This window comes from Eumetopias jubatus, unplaced genomic scaffold (assembly GCF_037043125.1).
Source record: "Eumetopias jubatus isolate StellerSeaLion01/CBP00866 unplaced genomic scaffold, mEumJub1_p1.0 scaffold_10, whole genome shotgun sequence".
Taxonomy (NCBI): domain Eukaryota; kingdom Metazoa; phylum Chordata; class Mammalia; order Carnivora; family Otariidae; genus Eumetopias; species Eumetopias jubatus.
In genome coordinates this window covers 125,504,354-125,524,445 of record NW_028274816.1, presented here as the reverse complement: position 1 = coordinate 125,524,445, position 20,092 = coordinate 125,504,354, and the positions used below count along the sequence as shown (strand labels likewise).

The window sequence follows — 20,092 nt, the reverse complement described above, 5'->3', positions numbered from 1 at the left end:
ATGTTTTTATATTTATTTTTCATTTGACTATAGTTGATGTTACATTAGTTTCAGGTTAAAATCAAGTTCTTTTTTTTTTTTAAGTAGGCTCCAAGCCCAACATGGGCCTTGAATTCACGACCCTGAGATCAGGGGTCACGTGCTGTACCGACTGACACAGCAAGGCACCCCCGAAATCAAGTTCCTAAAAGCAAAGGCAGGGGCGCCTGACTCAGTTGGTAAAGCATGTGACTCTTGATCTCAGGGTCATGAGTTCAAGCCCCAAGCCCCATGCTGGGTGTAGAGCCTACTTAAAAAAAAAAAAAAAAAAGCAAAGGTAATAATCTCTATTGAAATAATAAATCAAGGCAATTATGATCAATGGCTACTAAATCTATTAGTAAAAAGTTGAATGAAAAAGAAAATGGGTAAGGGGAAACTAGCCTTATCAGAAATCCCATAATGTCACTCTAATAAAATAAATATGAGGGGCATCTGGGTGGCACAGTTGGTTAAGCATTTAGGACTCTTGGTTTTGGCGTAGGTTGTGGTCTCAGGGTCTCAGGATTCAGTCCCGCATTGGGCTCTGGACTCAATGCAGAGTCTGCTGGGATTCTCTCTCTCTCCCTCTGTCCCCACTGCTCATGCTCTCTCTCTCTCTAAAAAATAAATAAATCTTAAAATAACTATGGTACTTGTATGAAACAATTAGTAAAAGAGAAATAGAATGAAGATCTCAGCATTTATTTATTTATTTATTTGACAGAGAGAGCATGAACAGGGGGAGGGGCAGAAGGAGAGGGAGAATAAGACTCCTCGCTGAGCCAACATAGGACTCTATCCCATGACCTTGAGATCATGAACTGAAGGCAGAAGCTCAACTGACTGAGCCACCCAGGTGCCCCAGTTTACAGGCTTTTAATGCAAGACAAAAGCAGTAATTAATTTAATGGGAGAAACAAATAGTGCAAGCACATTTGGCCAACATCTAGAAGAAAATGGAATGGAACCCCATCTTACACCACATTCCAGACAGACCAAAACCTTAAGTGAAAGCAAACAAAAAACTAAAAAGTTTTCATTGAAAAGTTAAGAGATTCTGTGTAGCTAAAAATTCATAGTTGGGTAGCCACATAATTAGTTCTGGAAAACTAGAAGTATTACAAATAAATATAGTTGACTGTATGTAAATTTTTATTAAAAAATATATAGTAAAGTCAATAGAGAACGAAAAAAAAAGTTGGAGAACTTTATGAATGATCAGACTGACAAAACCTGAACCCAATATCAATATTAATAGCACTTAAAAGTGTGGCAGTTAGACATTCTGTATCTCTCTTTTTTTAAAGATTTTATTTATTTGACAAAGAGAGACACAGTGAGAGAGGGAACACAAGCAGGGGGAGTGGGAGAGGGAGAAGCAGGCTTCCCGCAGAGCAGGGAGCCCGATGTGGGCCTCGATCCCAGGACCCTGAGACCATGACCTGAGCCGAAGGCAGATGCCTAACAACTGAGCCACCCAGGTGCCCCAGACATTATGCATCTCTTGATGTGATGCAAAAGGAAGTACACTATAACTCTTATGAAAATTCCCTGCAAAATTTTTTGAAAGAAAACAAAGTTTATTTTTTTTTAAAGATTTTATTTATTTATTTGACAGAGAGAGACACAGCGAGAGAGGGAACACAAGCAAGGGGTGGGAGAGGGAGAAGCAGGCTTCCCGCAGAGCAGGGAGCCCAATGTGGGGCTAGATCCCAGAACCCTGGGATCATGACCCGAGCCGAAGGCAGATGCGTAACGACTGAGCCACCCAGGTGCCCGAAGAAAACAGAAAGTTTAATCTAAATATAATCATGCCTCAAGACTTAATTACCAGTTTACAGGAAATATGAAGAGAGGAATACATTAAATGACACTATGAGGATGAAATAAGCCAAATCCGTATGTGAGAATTCCTACAGAGAGCAAATGATCCAATCCTCAATAAAAAAAAAGGTGTGTGGGTGGGGGGGGGTAGTGGTTATAGACTAAAAGAAAGACTTAAAAGATAATTAACCAAACGAAATGCCTGGACTTTGTTTGGGCCCTGATCCAAATAAATCAACTTAAGAGATAAAAGGGGAAATTTAAGCATGGACTGAGTATAATATTAACAATTCATTATTAATTTTGTTAGATGAATTATGGTTATGTTAAAGTCAAAAAGTCCTTACCTCTATTTTGGAGTCAAATGATGGTATGCTGAAATTTCTTCCCCACCTCCTCCCTCCACCACAAAGTTTTGTGTGCACAGCAGGGGGATAGGTAAGAAAAAATTAGCAAATTATTGAAGCTGGGTGGTGAGTACTTGGGGATTTCATTGTAATAATTCCTCCTACTTCTGTGTATGTTTGAAAATTTCCATGATAACAAGTTTTTTAAAAATAAGAAATAAAGAGGATTTATTATAAAGGACCATTAAATCAGTTATCAAGGTATTTGAGGATTTAAGCCAATACTCATTGCTCTCTGCAGAAATCTAACTCAACAAATGTTTAGTTTTTATGCATCAAATTTTCAGGAGTGTCCTTTTTAAAAAAATTAAAAAAATAGTGTCCCAGTTTAAAAAACTAAACATTTGTTTAGTTTTTATGCATAAAGTTTTCAGTGTCCTTTTAAAAAAAGTTTAGCATGGGAGACATATGCAAATAAAAGATCACAACAGAATGTGATACGACATAATAACAGATTTACAAGGTATAGCAGAAATAAAAAGGAATGGAGTGATTCGTTCTATAAAGGGAGAAAGATGAGGGCAAAGTACTCCCAGAGAAGGTAGTAGAGACTGGATTGTGAAGGAAGAATAAAAGTTTACCAGGAAGAGAAAGGGAAGGAAAAGATATTTTCAGCTGAAAGAACATGTGCAAAGGCATGGGAAAATGATAAAATAAGAAGTATTTGGACCAGAATGGATTCCAGTAAGAAGAGTTTGGAAATTATTGACTGTTCTAAGTACTAAAGTGTTAAAAAGTTTCAGAGTGAGCATTTCATATATGAAGGCTGAAGGAGAACTTAAGATTAGACATGAATGCTGCATTTCTGAGGGAAAGACATCAAATTAACTGTGGTGATTTCTGAGTGGTGGGACTACAGACATTTTAATTTCTATTTATGTTTTTCTAAACTTGTTAAGTTTTGTGGGTTTTTTGGTAAAGATTTTACTTTTTAAGTAATCTCTACACTCAATGTGGAACTCAAACTCACAACCCTGAGATCAAGAGTTACATGCTCTAATGAGGGAGTCAGCCAAGTGCCCCTAAACTTGTCAAGTTTTAAGAAAAATGATTGTGTATTTGTAAAATAATTTTCCACTTTTATAACTACATATAAAATGCCCAATTCATACAGAATTTACATATCTCTAAGGATTCAAATACAAATTTATCTTTGAAATATTTTTAATGTAAAACTTTCAAAAATCCATTTACTAAAAGCATTTATTTTAATTCAAGGGATCTAATAAATAATGTGAATGTGCTGAGTATATAACTAATCTGAATGTGTTGCATATTTTTTTTTTTAAAGATTTTATTTATTTATTTGAGAGAGAGAGAATGAGAGATAGAGAGCACGAGAAGGAAGAGGGTCAGAGGGAGAAGCAGACTCCCTGCTGAGCAGGGAGCCCGATGCGGGACTCGATCCCGGGACTCCACGATCATGACCTGAGCCGAAGGCAGTCGCTTAACCAACTGAGCCACCCAGGCGTCCTGAATGTGTTGCATATTATCTAAATGAGACTCATGACAAAAATATAAACACATTAATGCTTATCAACCTTTAATCTAGTAAGCATTGCTTCAATTTTGTTTGCTGATTAGTTTTGTCATTTAAGAAACCCAGAACATTTTTCAATAACATAAAAATGAAACTAAGATTTGTGATAGGCTACCTTAATTCCCATTTCTTTAAAACATGTTACTTATTTTTTCAAATTAGCAAGGTGGCTTCACTGGGTAGATAAGAGTTACCATAATTAAGACTTTTGAGAGGCTCTTCCAACCTATCTCCTTTGAAATCAAATGTGATATTTTTGTGTGAATATTTTCAGTTCAACAAAGAAAGGTCCTATAAAATGTTCCAATTGTCAATTCTTATTTAAAAAGTACCAATCATGTTGCTGATGCTGTGAAATATTGAGAGAAAATTAAATGAAATAATTTAAAAAAAGCCCATTTATAATTTGGAGATACTGACACTTTTCATGCATGTATAAAATTCACATGGGATTTAACATTTATAGTGATGTTGTTAACTTGCTGAAATTTTAATGTAAATGAAATATGAGAAAAGTTGTAATAAGACCTCACATGAGTCAAATGAGGCTTACTTAGTTGGTGTCTCAACCTAAAGAACAGTTTTTGGTTCATTTGGAGGCTGAAAACAATCCTCAAACAGGATTATTATTCATCTATAAACAACTAACATTCACTCCAATTCCACCTCTATTTTCAGACAACTGTTTCTTTTCTGTACAACCAGTAAGTACAAAGTGCAGAAAAATAGCTGTTAAATGGATTTGGTAGTTGCTAACTGACCCAAACTGCTTTATAGACCTGTACTTCACTTGAAATGTCAACATAAGCCCTAAAAATCAAGCAGCAACTCAAGGCACTATAGATTTATCATCCTATTATTTTTTTATTACTTTTAACACTAAATGACGATAAGCATTTTCCATTATCAAAGTAATATTTAAAAAGAACAAATCTACTGTATTAATATAGCCACTACTAGCATTCTTTCAATTCACTATAATGTCTTTTTTATTTCATTCAACATATCATAAGCATTTTCCCAATATTAATATTGTCTTTGTAGCTATCACTTAAATGACTAAGATTTCATTGGCTTGGCCATAATTACTGATCTCTATTTAGATGGTTAGGTGTTTTCTTTTTTTTTTTTTCCGAGTTTTTATTTAAGACTTTTTTCTTTTAAGATTTTATTTATTTATTTGACAGAGCACAAGCGGGGGGAATGTCAGGCAGAGGAAGAGGGAGAAGCAGGCTCCCCACAGAGCAGCGGGAGCCCAGCGTAGGTTAGATGTTTTAAATCATGATAAAATATGTTATAATGGGGGCGCCTGGTTGGCTCAGTTGGTTAGTCTTTGCCTTCGGCTCAGGTCATGATCCCAGGGTCCTGGGATCAAGCCCCATGTCAGGTTCCCTGCTCAGCGGGTAGCCTGCTTCTCCCTCTCCTCCCCACTCATACTCTATTTCTGCCTCTCTCTCAAATAAATAAATAAAATCTTAAAAAAATGTTATAGGGGTGCCTGGGTGGCTCAGTCATTAGGCGTCTGCCTTCGGCTCAGGTCATGATCCCAGGGTCCTGGGATCGAGCCCCGCATCGGGCTCCCTGCTCTGCGGGAAGCCTGCTTCTTCCTCTCCCACTCCCCCTGCTTGTGTTCCCTCTCTCACTGTGTCTCTGTCAAATGAATAAATAAAATCTTAAAAAAAAAAGCATGTTATAATGACTGTTTATATGCATAATTTTCCCTATATTTTGGATTTCTTTTCCTTAGACTAAATTCTCAAAGTCTCAAATGCTTAACAATTCCAAAACTCAATAAATACATCCAAACTGCTTTTCAAAATACATTTACAGTATATGAGAGTACTACTGCACCTTCACCAATGGGTATCAGTTTTAAACCAGGCTTTGTAGAACTTGTAGACTTTGGTTCATATATTGAAATAAGATTTTACCTGTTACTAATCAGTACTGTTTAACTCTGAACCACCAGGTGGAGCTAAAAATACAAATATATATATATATATATATTTTTTTAAAGATTTTATTTATTTATTTGACAGAGACACAGCGAGAGAGGGAACACAAGCAGGAGGAGTGGGGGAGGGAGAAGCAGGATCCCCGCAGAGCAGGGAGCCCAATGTGGGGCTCGATCCCAGGACCCTGGGATCATGACCCAAGCAGAAGGCAGATGCTTAACCGACTGAGCCAGCCAAGTGCCGCCAAAATACAAATATATTTTTATTTTTTATTTTATTTTATTTTATTTTTAAAGATTTTATTTATTTATTTGAGAGAGTGAATGAGATAGAGAGCATGAGAGGGGGGAGGGTCAGAGGGAGAAGCAGACTCCCTGCCGAGCAGGGAGCCCAATGCGGGACTCGATCCTGGGATTCCAGGATCATGACCTGAGCCGAAGGCAGTCACCCAACCAACTGAGCCACCCAGGCGCCCCCAAATATATTTTTAATAGTACCAATATTTCTTTCACGACACTATTTCTTTTTTTTTTTTTAAGATTTTTAATTTATTATTTGACAGAGAGAGCGACAGTGAGAGAGGGAACACAAGCAGGGGCAGTGGGAGAGGGAGAAGCAGGCTTCCCGCGGAGCAGGGAGCCTGACACAGGGCTCGATCCCAGGACCCTGGGATCATGACCTGAGCTGAAGGCAGACGCTTAACGACTGAGCCACCCAAGCACCCCTCATGACACTACTTCTAAAATACTACAGATGTTTTCCTTTTAGTGATAATTTTGAAGCGTAAGTGACAGAACTTCAGACTGAATTTAAATGTTCAAATTGGAATCAGATTTATAAATCTAACAAACTATAGATTTTTCTCAAAATTTATGTGTTCTCTCTCATCTTGAATGAGAAACATAACCAAGATAATTTTTAGAGCCAAGTGCCTCTCAAAGAAGCTAGTAATAAAGACAGCTGTCCCAGGGAAATAGTAACATTTTAGTTAAGTGATTTTTTAAGACAATTTTTTTGAAATATAAGGCGGCACTGTAATTTTATCCAGAAACAATAACAACTTTTTTACAAGTATTCTCTTATAATGGACCTAAGACTATACCAGCTGTTGGGAACTTATGGCTCAGGAATTCTTAAACACAGCTCCGAATTCTGGATACAACTGATATTCTACTACGGTCGATCCTTGAACAACATGAGTTTGAACTACATGGGTCCCCTTACATGTGGATTTTTTCCAGTAAATACAGTATAGTCCTGTAAATATATGTTCTCTTCTCTTGCTTAGTTTATTGTAAGAATACAGTATATACACACAACATACAAAATATGTGTTAATTGACTATGTTATCGGTAAGGCTTCTGGTCACTTTTGTATGTGTAAGAAAAGGTACATGCAAATTTTCAACTGTATAGGTTGTAGCAGCCTCTAACCCCTATGTTGTTCAAGGGTCAACTATACTTCTAACAACAAATGCTTTCCTCTTTATCTCTCAAAAATCTTCTGCCCATCATTCTTTCCCCCAAAACACACACATACTCACACACACTCAACTTTACTACCTTAAAGGATGAAATGAATTTGGGGATTCTAGTTCTATTCTTTAATATATCTGACAAAGAATAAGTAAAAAATAAATAAATACAGATACATCTAGAAGTAACATCTTCAGCTTGATTTTTCACCTGTGTGAAAATAATCTTCTGTCCTATAATTATCTTCCACCAATCTGTATAGTTGCAGGTCCAGGATGTATAAGTAAAGTATATATATTCTTGATCCTTTGTCCCTGCTTCTCCCAGGCAACTACTAACGTTCTTTTGCTTCACTAACCAACTTCCAATCTCCTTAGGTAGAGCTAGGTACATAAAAGAAGTGAGGAACACAGAGCCGTAGCTACTCTCTCCCAATTCAACTGTCTTCACATAACCTCATATCCTTCCTCTAGCAATTACTACTTAATTATATTCCCTTGATGTTTAGTACTCAATAATTATAAGGTTCATTACTAAATCAGTAATTTTAATTTAAAAGAAAAAGAAGAACACTACCAAAAGCAGAATTAAGGAGATACGGTATTGTGAAAACAATTCAATGCCACCTGTCAATATGAAAAAAGATTTATAAAATGCTTCTGCTGAAAGCAAACACTAGCACAATTACCTTCCTCATATTACTTATACCTTTTGTTCTAAGAGTGCCCTGCGGAGGGAGACCCTCTGTTCAAGCTCTCGAAGTTCTCGATCATGTTGTGCCTCGGCTTGCATCTTGATTTTGCTTTGATACGCATTCAACAGCTCCAGTTCCTGCTGCAGCTGCATCTTCAAAACCTGGCACTCTGCTTCCTGTGCTTCATCCAAACGTAGCTGAAAAAGAGAAAGAAAATATCCTATTGTGAGTTATCTATTCCTCACCTATGGAAAAGAGGAGGTATGAGAGAAGACAGAGTACTCTTTTGTAGGATAACAACTGTTCTCTCTCATACCTTGGAGTAAACATCTCTGAAAAAGGAAGGCCTAGTAACCATTGATGACATTAGGAAGATAAAGCTATCATGAGCTCTTTGGAAGATGCCTAAATAACCACATTTTTCTTAAGAAAAATCTAGAATATGATCAGATGATATAAGTTAAGACTCTGAATGTTTTCTCTCCAATGGAAATAACTATAGCATAAGGACCAGCAAGCAGCCTACTAGCCAAATCTGGGCAGCTGCCCAGATTTTTTTGTTCTTTAAAGATTTATTTATTTATCCTAGAGAGAGAATACGAGCGGGAGGGGCAGAGGGAGAGGGAGACAGAATCCCAAGCTGATTCCTCATTGAGCATGGAGCCCAACAGGGAGCCTGATCTCAAGACCCCAAGATCATGATCTGAGCTGAAACCAAGAGTCAGGAGGCTTAACCAACTGCACCACCCAGGAGCCCCAAGAATGGTTTTTACATTTGAAATATCTTTTTTTTTAAGATTTTATTTATTTATTTGACAGAGAGAGGGAACACAAGCAGGGGGAGTGGGCGAGGGAGAAGCTGGCTTCCCGCTGAGCAGGAAGCCCAATGTGGAGCTCGATCCCAGGACCCTGGGATCATGATCTCCAAAGGCAGATGCTTAACGACTGAGCCACCCAGGCGCCCCTGAAATAGTTACATTTTAAATGGCTATATAAGTACCCACATAATATCTTCAATTTTGCCTCCTGGCCTACAAACTCTAAAATATTTACTATCTGGCTCTTTAAGAAAATGTTTACAAAACTTATACAGAAAATATCTTGGGGTGCCTGGGTGCCTAAGTCAGTTGTGTGTGACTCTTGGTTTGGGCTCTGGTCATAATCTCAGGGTTCTGGGATAGAGCCTGGCATGGGGCTCCGAGCTCAGCAGGGAGCCTGCTTCCTTCCCCCCTCTCTGCTCGCCCCCCACCCCCTGCACGCTCTAAAATAAATAAATAAATTTTTAATTAAAAAAAAAACGAAAGAAAATATTTTATATTTGTACTCAAATGTGACCATTTGGATTCCAAATACAGTACTACCTTTTGCTCACTACCTAACAAAGCTGCTGCTCCAATCTTGATATATGCTATTGGGATATGTGCTAAACACCTGAGAGGCACTGGCAGAGAGCCTGTTTAAAACTTCAGGTCTAGGGGCGCCTGGGTGGCTCAGCCAGTTAAGCATCTGCCTTCGGCTCGGGTCATGATCCTACGGTCCTAGGATCGAGCCCCACATCGGGCTCTCTGCTTGGCGGGGAATCTGCTTCTCCCTCGGCCCCTCACCCCACTTGTGCTGTCTCTTTCTCAAATAAATAAAATGTTTTTTAAAAAAAAACCCTTCAGGTCTAAATGTACCAATGAGAATTCTATATATATCATGCATGCTTCCAAGCAATGCTCCAGAGAAGGAAGAATATGGACCATTACTACTATTTCCCAAGCTGCAGGAGAACGATCATTTCTAACTAGTATTTTTTTTTTTTAAAGATTTTATTATTTTGAGAGAGAGAGAATGAGAGATAGCACGAGAGGGAAGAGGGTCAGAGGGAGAAGCAGACTCCCTGCTGAGCAGGGAGCCTGATGTGGGACTCGATCCCGGGACTCCAGGATCATGACCTGAGCTGAAGGCAGTCGCTTAACCAACTGACCCACCCAGGCGCCCTCTAACTAGTATTTTAATTGCTGGGTAGAAGGAAAGGATCACTAACTTAATTTATTTTGCCTAATAAAACAAACTCACAGCTTGTGTGGAAAGCATTTCATTAATGCTGTGGTCATACTGCTCAGCCAAGATGGCTAACTTCCGGGTCTGCTCCTCCTTGAGCCGTTTCAGAACAGCCTTGTGCTCACTCTTTGGTGTCGTCTCCAATAGGTGATTTCTTAATGCTTTATACTGTCTGGTTTGGATTTTGCAGGTGTCCTGAAACTGCTTTTTTATTTGGAGTTCTTTAGACTGGGAAGAAAAAAACAGATGCATGTAATTTTTAATATATGGCATTTGGTGTACTTTAGGCTTACATTAAAATAAAGGCAACAAGGAGAAAGGGAGAAGAAAAACAAAAAGGTCAGATCATAAGGCTGCAGGTACTTTTGCACTTAGCTATTGGGTCAAACCACTGGATTCTATGCATTTTTATAACAAAAGCTCTAATTTAAAACATTAAAATATCCAGAAATTCATTTATCGCAGGACTTCCAGCAATACTTGTTGTTTTGTTAGTAAATTTGGTGACTTGAGTAAATATTAAAATTACCATGTGTACTGATGACAGAAAATTAAATTTCTTCTCATGCATTAAGTATAGTAGATATAAAAGTATTTTACTGGCCAGACAATATTTTATCAGATCTCTGAGGGAGAAAATAAGCGTATTTACTCTGTTCCTTATCTGAGGCACTTTGCTTTAATTTCTTTTAATAACAATCTCAACTCTAACTACATACTGAATAACAGACCCCACAAAGCAGAGTATTAGTAACTAATATTATTTACATTTAATTATCTTTTCTTTAAGGGAATAAACTAGATAGAAACATACTTAGTAATGGTTTACTCTTTAATGCCATAAGCAAAAACTTGAAAGTCAGTCAGGTTAGCTCATCTTTTAAAGGTCAAACAAAAGTTATGGGGCAAGGGAGAGGGCAACTTTCTTGGGAGTGGTAAGAGACATGAGCTACATAAATATTTCTGAGATAAAATAACTGAGCTCAGAGACAGAAGAGTTTTGGCTTTGGTTTCCGTTAATCATGAGCTATTATTCTATAAAGTATACTCAGTGAGCCTGTGAGAATATATTCATTTACTACACTAAGGCAGAACCTACACCTGAAATTATTTTAACTTAATATAAATACTGCCAGATATTGATTAGTTGATTCAGTATGCAACAAATGCACATCTTACCAAAGTAAACCACTTGTCAAGGAACTAGTCATTCACCACCCCTTGTAACATTACAGCATCAAATAGATCTTTTCTATATTTCACACCAACTGAAGCACTAGGTCATAGTCATGATACTTTATTCCGTGAAGGGTCAAGAATTGTCTAACTAGAAAGATAAACTCTTGGTTTAATTATGTGGAGTAGCACCACACTTAAATACTGTCCTTGGTTAACAAAATTCTTCCAAGTTAGCTAGGAGTGAAACAATGACATTTAGACATTCTCTCCTGCCTCTGTATAACATTCAATCTTTTAATAAAAGTTTTTATTTTTAAAATAGGATACCTAGAAAACTGTAATCATTCCATATCATTAGCCTAATGAGAAAAAGGAACTTGTAATTTTTTTGCAACAAGAACAGCAACACTTACAATCAAGAATAAACTATAGAAACCCCAAGTGCTCAAACTAAAGTCCCCCTACTCCCCATTAAAGTCTTGAAGGAAGTTGGAAGAAACAACTATTATGACTTAGGCATATAAAAATAGGATGACTTGGTGTTTCTTTTGTTCAAATGGAGCAAGTAGACAGATATATATAACTAAGAGGAACACCATGATTTTCTTCCCTACTAAAGTAACAGAACAATTTCCTTCATGGAAAATCTCAAGCTCACTGGTCATCAAAGGAGGCATTCTAAGTCATTCAAAGTCTGACTATGATTGTGAAATATTATTTTTCTCCTCACCATCTGTAAAAATAAAATCTAGTGTTAACAAGCTTTCAAACGAAAAAGGCTCCAAGAGCAAACAGAAAGGAAGGCTTAAATATCAAACAACCAACTATTCCAAGTCTTAGAGAAATGCAATCATATCAGATTTATGGTATGACTAGAGAAAACTAACAAGCTTTCAGTGTGGTTTGCTTCTGGGTGCTGTTGACTTTATTTATTTATTTATTATTATTATTTTTAAAGATTTTATTTATTTATTTGACACAGAGAGAGAGCGAGAGAGCGAGAGAGAGCGAGGGAGAGAGCACAAGCAGGGGGAGCGGCAGGCAGAGGGAGAAGCAGGCTTCCTGCATGAGCAGGGAGCCCGATGTGGGGCTCGATCCCAGGACCCTGGGATCATGACGTGAGCTGAAGGCAGCGGTTTTACCAACTGAGCCACCCAGGCGCCCAGGGTGCTGTTGACTTTAAAACAGTTAATTTTACAGACATATTGTTTTAAAAATCTTTTGGGGGAAATTGTTCTGTAGCCAAAAGAGTATATACCCTCTTTATTACAAAGACAAAATAAATCTGAAAAATCATTATGAATACCAATTTTTCTAAGTAATGATTAATGAAGGTTATATGGGTAGTCAACATAAGCTACTCTGTAAATGATGTTTATTAGTTATTTTGAAGACACAAAAAAGTGAAATTTTATCCCAGTTCACAAGGAAAGAATAAACCATCTTAATTTTGCTTTTATATTTCATTCAAGACAGTCTTTTAGAACGGAGTTACATGGGAATCAGTTACAATCGGATATAGTATAGTTTCTAGATTTTAACAAAGACTACCTCTGTGAATGAATTTCACTTCACTCCAGGACAGTTAAAAAAAAAAGTTTTATAGTTAAATTCTCAAATAAAAGGGGGTAGGGTAAAGTTTAAAAAGGAAATACTACGGGATATGGGCCTTACTGGATGTAAATAAAAGTTTAAAATTTGCAGACATATCCAAATTAACTGAGGTACTACTACAGATGACAGTCTATGCAGTGGATGATTTTGTTTTTGCTCATTAAGAGTAATGTGATTATATTCCTTCAAATATTTATTACAAGTTATAAAATTTGAAAACGTCCTGTAATTGTTAACTCTGGTTGACTCTGGGCTAGACCAGCTGGCTGGAGAGATAAGGGGAGAGAGGGAAATCTTTATAATATCCTTTGGTATCTTCACATTTCATACTATGTGAATGAATTCCTGTATTCAAAGTAAATACAAAATTTAAAGTCCTTTGGTATTATATATCACCAACACTTATTTATTGGGGGGAGGGCCATATAACAACTTGCTCTACTCTGATGTGCTAATTAAAAAAAAAAAAAAAAAAATATATATATATATATATATATATATGCCAACTACCTACGCCATGGTCTTACCTACACTACCAAGCAAAGAAAGCAAGCAAGCGGACTGGAGTAACACTGTAATGATTTCTTTGTTCATTTTAAGATAAGTACAGACAATGAAGGGAGAGGGAATAAAAAGACATTTTCTATTCATTGGCTTCTGTGCTGATTAAGAACTTAGTGTCTTTTTTGGAAACAAATCATATTTAGAGTAAGTAAGATTCCAAAATTATATTACTTGGAACAACAGAGAGAAGAAAACAGGTTAGCATGTTGACATGTCAACTATAGTATCAGCATTGGACATTTGGATATATTAAAAATCAGAATTTTGATTCTTATTTATGGCATGTCCTACAACTGTATACGAAAAAGTTTTGGTATACTGCTGAGAAATACATAAACCAAAAGTCTACAGCTACATTAAAACTAACCAAACATTCTTAAAGTGAGAAGAAAAAAGTTTATTCAATTTCTTTATGCCAGACCTCTGTCTTAGACTTTTACTGTTTACATGGATGCCTTTTATCTCTTTTCCCTTTTATCAAGAAGCTTAGGTTAAAGGTACCTTTAGACTCTTAGGCTGTTGTCGAACCTCCATGACATGCTTTCGCCTTAGTTCTCGTTCTCTTCGCTTGTTATATTCCAGCTGGTTGGTCAGCTCAGTTTGATGCTGCAATCTGATCAACTCACAGCGCATCTTCTGAATAGTGTTGAGATGACGGAACTCCAGTTCCTGCATGGATTCATGCTGTCGCAGTAGCATGGCATGCTCTAAGTCCTTTTGAGTCTGCCTTTTATTTAACTCCTAATCCACAACACAAAAAACAAAGGTATAATACTGCTGTATGATGCCAGGAAAAAAATCCTGAGAAACAAAACAACCAGGAAATAGATGTAATCCTCTGATTCAATAATGGCTACATAGTAAGTATGAGGGTTTTATAATATTTACTATAGTAAATGAACAATTAGTAGCACAAATTTTCTTTATGCTGTCCATTTACTATTTACTAACACTACTTTATGCATTAAGTTTAAAATCTATCAAATCTGTCTCAAAGGGTTTACTGTCCTTCCCTCTTTCCTTTCTTTATTGTTTCCTAATTTTATATTTGAAGAAGGTTCCTAAGCCATCCTCTGAATTTTTTCAGAGTATACTATTCAATTCTATTAGGAGGAGCATACCCAGTGTAGTGTAGTGGTTAAGAATATGGACTGTAGAGCTAGGCTACCTGTATTCTAATTCCTTTTTTTTTTTTTAAGATCTATTTATTTGAGAGAGAGCGAGAACACACCTATGGTAGAGAGGGGCAGAGAGAGAAGGAGAGAGAGTCCCAAGCAGAACTAAGCACGGAGCCCTACTTGGGGCTTGATCTCACAACATGGCAATCACGACCTAAGCCAAACCAAAAGTCAAACACTTAACTGGACCACCTAAGTGCCCCAAGGCTGCCTGTGTTCTAAATCCTTGCTCTGCTATTTATGAACTGCAAATCCTTAGGTTAGTTATTTAAACTCTCTGCTTCAGCTTCATCACTTCTCAAATGGAGATAATATAGCTATTTCATAGATTTAGTGTGAAGATGAAATAAGTTCATAAACAGAAAGGTCTCTGAATAATACTTAGCACATCATGCTCGATAAATTTTTTTTGCAGATTAAAAAGAACACGTGTTGGGCACCTGGGTAGCTCAGTCAGTTGAGGGTCTGCCTTCAGCTCAGGTCATGATCTCAGGGTCCTGGGATTGAGCCCCGTTATCAGGCTTCCTGCTTAGCAAGAAGCCTGCTTCTCCCTCTCCCGCTCCCCTCTGCTTGTGCTCTCTCTGTCAAATAAATAAATAAAATCTTAAAAAAATTTTTTTAAGAAGAATAAGTGTACCCCCCCCACCCCACACACACACTGTAGAAGTCAAACTTGCCACCTTTGCCTCTGCAAACCCTTTCTCCAGAGCTCCAGAGGCCAACAGTCTGGTGCAAATGCTTTCCAAAATTCCCCTCATGCTTATTATGACACATCTATTATATAAAACATACAGTTTTAAAACTAAATACCAAAATACATTATAGGCATGTAGCTTTCTTCAACTAAACATATAATGGACATGGGGCGCCTGGGTGGCTGAGTCAGTTAAGCATCTGCCTTCAGCTCGGGTCATGATCCCAGGGTCCTGGGATCGAGCCCCATATTGGGCTCCCTGCTCAGTGGGAAGCCTGCTTTTCCCTCTCCCACTCCCCCTGCTTGTGTTCCTGCTCTCTCTCTGTCAAATAAATAAATAAAATCTTAAAAAAAAAAAAATATAATGGACATATATCCCAACCAGATCAGTATAAAAAGATCTTAAGTTTCAATAGTAAGCTTCTGCTCTACAATTCCATAATTTTTCCATTCTTTTGCTTTAAACACATTTTCAGTAAATATCCATGCATGACGCATCATATAATCATGTTATTATTTCTTTAAGATACAATTCCAGAAGTGGATTTGGTGAGTAAGAACATATGTGTCTATTAAATTTTAAAAGCTATTGCTGGGGCACCTGGGTGGCTCAGTTAAGCATCCAACTTTTGAATTCAGCTCAGGTCATGATCTCGGAGTCGTGAGGCTGAATCCTAGGTTGGGCTCCATGCTGGGTGTGGAACCTGCTTGAGATTCTCTCTCTACCTCTCCCTCTGGCCCTCTACCCCTCATGCTCTCTCTCTCTAAAAAAAATAAAATAAAAAAGCTATTGCTGTGGGGCACCTGGGTGGCTCAGTCGTTTAAGCATCTGCCTTCAGCTCAGGTAATGATCTCCAGGTCTTGGAATCGAGCCCCACCATCAGGTTCTCTGCTCAGCGGGGAGCCTGCTTCTCCCTCTCACTCTCCCTCTGCATGCTCTCTAAATAAATTCTTAAAAAAAAAAAAGCTATGGCTGAATTATGCTCCAAAAGGACAGTATCAGTTTATACTTTATACTTACCAATACTGCCCATTTCCCCATTTTTTTTTTTAAGATTTTATTTATTTATTTGACAGAGAAAGAGAGAGATAGCGAGAGCAGGAACACAAGCAGGGGGAGTGGGAGAGGGAGAAGCAGGTTTCCTGCTGAGCAAGGAGCCCAATGCGGGGCTCAATCCCAGGACCCTGGGATCATGACCTGAGCTAAAGGCAGATGCTCAATGACTGAGCCACCCAGGCGCATCCCCCCCCTTTTTTAAGATTTTATATCATTTACCCATGTTAACAGCCTCTTGAATTATTCTTATCTAATTGATACAACTGTTTAAGATTTATTTATTTTAGAGAGCGAGAGAGCACATGCAAGAGCACGAGAGGGAGGGGTGGTGGGGCGGGGGGGGGGAATCTCAAGGAGACTCTGAGCTCAGCCAAGCAGGGAGCCTGGCTCAGAGCCTGACGTGGAGCTCAATCCCATGACACTGAGATCATGACCTGAGCCAAAACAGAGTTGGGGGCTTAACACCAACTGTGCCACCCAGGTGCCCCTCAACTGTTTTAATTTGAAATTCTTTATCACTGAATTTGAACAGTTATGCTATACTTGAAGCTTATTTTATGCCACCCTGGAAATAAATTTATCTATGCTCACAGGTGTCCCTGATAATAAAAACAATTGTTCTCATTGTGATAAGTTTTCCACATTTGTCCAGTTAATTATATAATTATAACAATGTATTAAATGCTAACACACAATTCATGCTTTAGATCAGAAGGCATAAATTATCCAATTAATTTTCTCATTTAAAAATTGTTTCCTTCATTTTTCATGGATTTAATATTTATTAAATAAATATTTAATACTGTATGCTTACTATGCGCCAGACACTAGGGATATAAAGACCTGACCAGAACCTGTGACTTTATATAATTTCCATTCTAGTTGGGGAGAGAGACTTCTTCCAAAGAGTGTATATGTGTAAGAGAAAGAAGTGCAAAGAAGAACATTTAAAGTGAGAAAGCAAGCCATGTGGATTGAGTATCTGGGAAAGAAGGATTTAGGCCAGGGAATTATGAGTACAAAGGCCTTGCAGCTGGGATATGAAAGACGTATTTCTGATATCACATCATTCAAACACACCTCCCTGACAAGGTCCTGCTCCAAGTTATGGCGTCCAAGTAACATTCTTCTCTTAAAGCGACGGCACTCCAGCTCTAAGTATTGCCTCTGTCGTCGTAGCAGATTAGCCTCTTCCTCTGCTTGGAAATGTTGTATATTTTCCTTCTGCTTTGAAAGCCATTCTTGTTTTTCTTTTTTTGGGGTGCTCTGGTTTTCATTCAGTTCCTGGAAACATAAAAAACTCAGTTCAAAATACATAAAAATTAAGTACATGAATACGGTTAATATAAAATTTGGTATCTGGTAAATTTAAATAAAAGTATTTAACTATGTCCTCTCTAGTGCTCAGGCAGGGCAATGACCTTAAGGAGGCTGGTAACAGTTCTCCTTTTTCTTGAGTGACCAGTGGAAAAAGAGAAAAGTACATTAGAAAACATGCATACCTTTTCGCTTTGCACAGCTACACTTATGATTCAAAAGCACACAATGATTGGTAAATGGAGTAAAAATATCTTTCTTTAAATCCTTCCCAAGAAGAGATAGAAGGTAGTGCTTTCAGGTAAAAATCACATGTAAATTAAAATTAGGGCTAAAATACAGTTATGTCTCACTTGGTATTTTTTTTTTAAGATTTTATTTATTCATGAGAGAGAGAGAGAGAGAGAGAGAAGCAGAGGGAGAAGCAGGCTCCCAAGGAGCAGGGAGCCCGATGCGGGACTCGATCCCAGGACCCTGGGATCATGACCTGAGCCGAAGGCAGACGCTTAACCATCTGAGCCACCCAGGCGCCCTGTCTCACTTGGTTTTTAACATTCTAAATATCAAGCTTTTGGCAAGATTATGGATGTACTCAATATAAAAAACTTGGAAATTAAATTAATTAAATTAAAACCATGGGAGAACAGAAACCTTTTTTATGAATGGTATTTAATATTTAGCATTAATGACCACTGAACGAATCAAAACCAATGCTTTTCTGTAGCATTTTAAGTATCATCTCAAAAACTACCTACATGAAAATACATTTATATTGGGCAAGATGAGAACATTCATCATATACTCAATGAGGTGAACCCTAGGACGTCAATTAATACTAGTATATTTTCAACCTAAAAAGCCATCAATATTGTAAAGAATACAAATCAGCCATCTTTCCTAAGTCTAAGCTGATTTTTCAGAGACTACTATGGTCCTTTCCCTGTTATTCAAGAAAAAGACAAATTCTTTATAACTTAAGTTCATAAGATATTCAAACATGTAAAAATAAAAAGCACATAAATTAGTAATTCTCAAATGAGGGTGTATATGCACACACACTACAGGAAGAGACAAGGATAACATAGGCACATACACAGAGAATCACCTGGTATCTTTTTTTTACTTATTTAAATTCAATTAGTTAACATATAGTGTATCATTAGTTTCAGATATAGAGTTCAGTAATTCATCAGTTGCATATAACACCCAGTGCTCATCACATGCCCTCCTTAATGCCCATCACCCAGTTACCCCATCCCCCCCACCCATCTCCCCTCCAGCAACCCTGTTTGTTTCCTATGATTAAAAGCCTCTTATGGTTTGTCTCCCTCTCTGATTTTGTTTGTCTTATTTTATTTTTCCCTCCTTTCCCCTATGATCCTCTGTTTTGTTTCTTGAGAATCACCTGGTATCTTTCTCAAAATGTTCTGCCAGGAAATTTCCCCACCAAAAGTCTAGTATGTCCCTTCCTCTACACTGAGAATCATTCGAAATGAACACACGCATGCACCACGCACCTATTATACACCTAAAGGATTATTTAAAGATTTATTATAGAGAGAGAGAACGTGCACATGAGCGGCGGAGAAAATCTCAAGCACACTCCCTGCTGTGTGTGGAGCCTGAGGCGGGGGGCTCCATGTCAAGACTCCAGATCACAACCCCAGCTGAGAGCAAGAGTCAGACACCCAACTGACTGAGCCACCTAGGCGCCCAGGAATGGTTTATTTATAAAGAAAGAAATGTGTGGCTTTTTTTTTCACAGCTCACATATTTTTATTTCTAATCAGTCAGTTACTTAACAAGTGCTTAGGAAAGCTATTATAAATAAAGTAACTTATGTTTTCAGGAGATGATTCTTTTTACACCTCAACTGAGGATCTCAGTCATCAGTCTTCATTCAAACTGATACACATTTCATGGTGACAAACAAGAAAAGAAAAATTTATCTTCATGGTTCTATGAGTTGCTCAATATTACGTATAATCAATAAGCAGATAACTGCCTTGAAAATGTTTATAAAATAAGTACCTCCTTAAGCTGTTCTTTTCGAAGTTTATATTCTCTTTTCTGGGACTCCAAAAAACTATTCAGTTCTTTCTTCTGTTGGGCCTGAATATGTTGCTGAAATTTTTTCTCCTCATTGGCCATCACTTTAGCCTATAGAAAATTTAAAAAAATGAATCAAATTAGTTAAGTTGATAGATTCAAAGCAGCATCTGAATACACATTACCAAGGATACCATTTTTTCCCATGATCAAAAAAATCAGTGTAAGTATTACCAAAATGAGAATACCCAACAAATTATTAATACTTGTTACTCAGTAACCTTTTTTATTTTTATTTAAATTTTCGGCAGTTAACATATAACAATATTGGTTTCTGGAGTACTCAGCATCTTCATTTGAATTTCAGAGAACCAATAAAATGGAACGCATCTTTAAAATGTTGATCTTGTACAGGGTCAGAATGTTTTCACCCCTTTTTTTTTCCATTTAGTAGGAGGAGTATGTTCTCCTCCCAAT

At 37.5% G+C, this 20,092-nt stretch overlaps 1 protein-coding gene across 2 annotated transcripts in view; it reads right to left on the bottom strand.

Annotated features, from left to right (window-relative positions):
- TAOK1 (TAO kinase 1) overlaps positions 1–20,092 on the bottom strand; it is a 151,429-nt gene that overhangs the window by 9,889 nt on the left and 121,448 nt on the right. For both annotated transcript variants that reach the window (XM_028109304.2, XM_088028401.1), the window contains 5 exons: positions 19,598–19,726; positions 17,330–17,533; positions 13,822–14,061; positions 9,979–10,191; positions 7,932–8,114 (listed from right to left, as the gene is read on the bottom strand). In XM_028109304.2, coding sequence (XP_027965105.1) covers positions 7,932–8,114; positions 9,979–10,191; positions 13,822–14,061; positions 17,330–17,533; positions 19,598–19,726 — 969 coding nt within the window. The remainder of the gene's footprint in view (positions 1–7,931; positions 8,115–9,978; positions 10,192–13,821; positions 14,062–17,329; positions 17,534–19,597; positions 19,727–20,092) is intronic.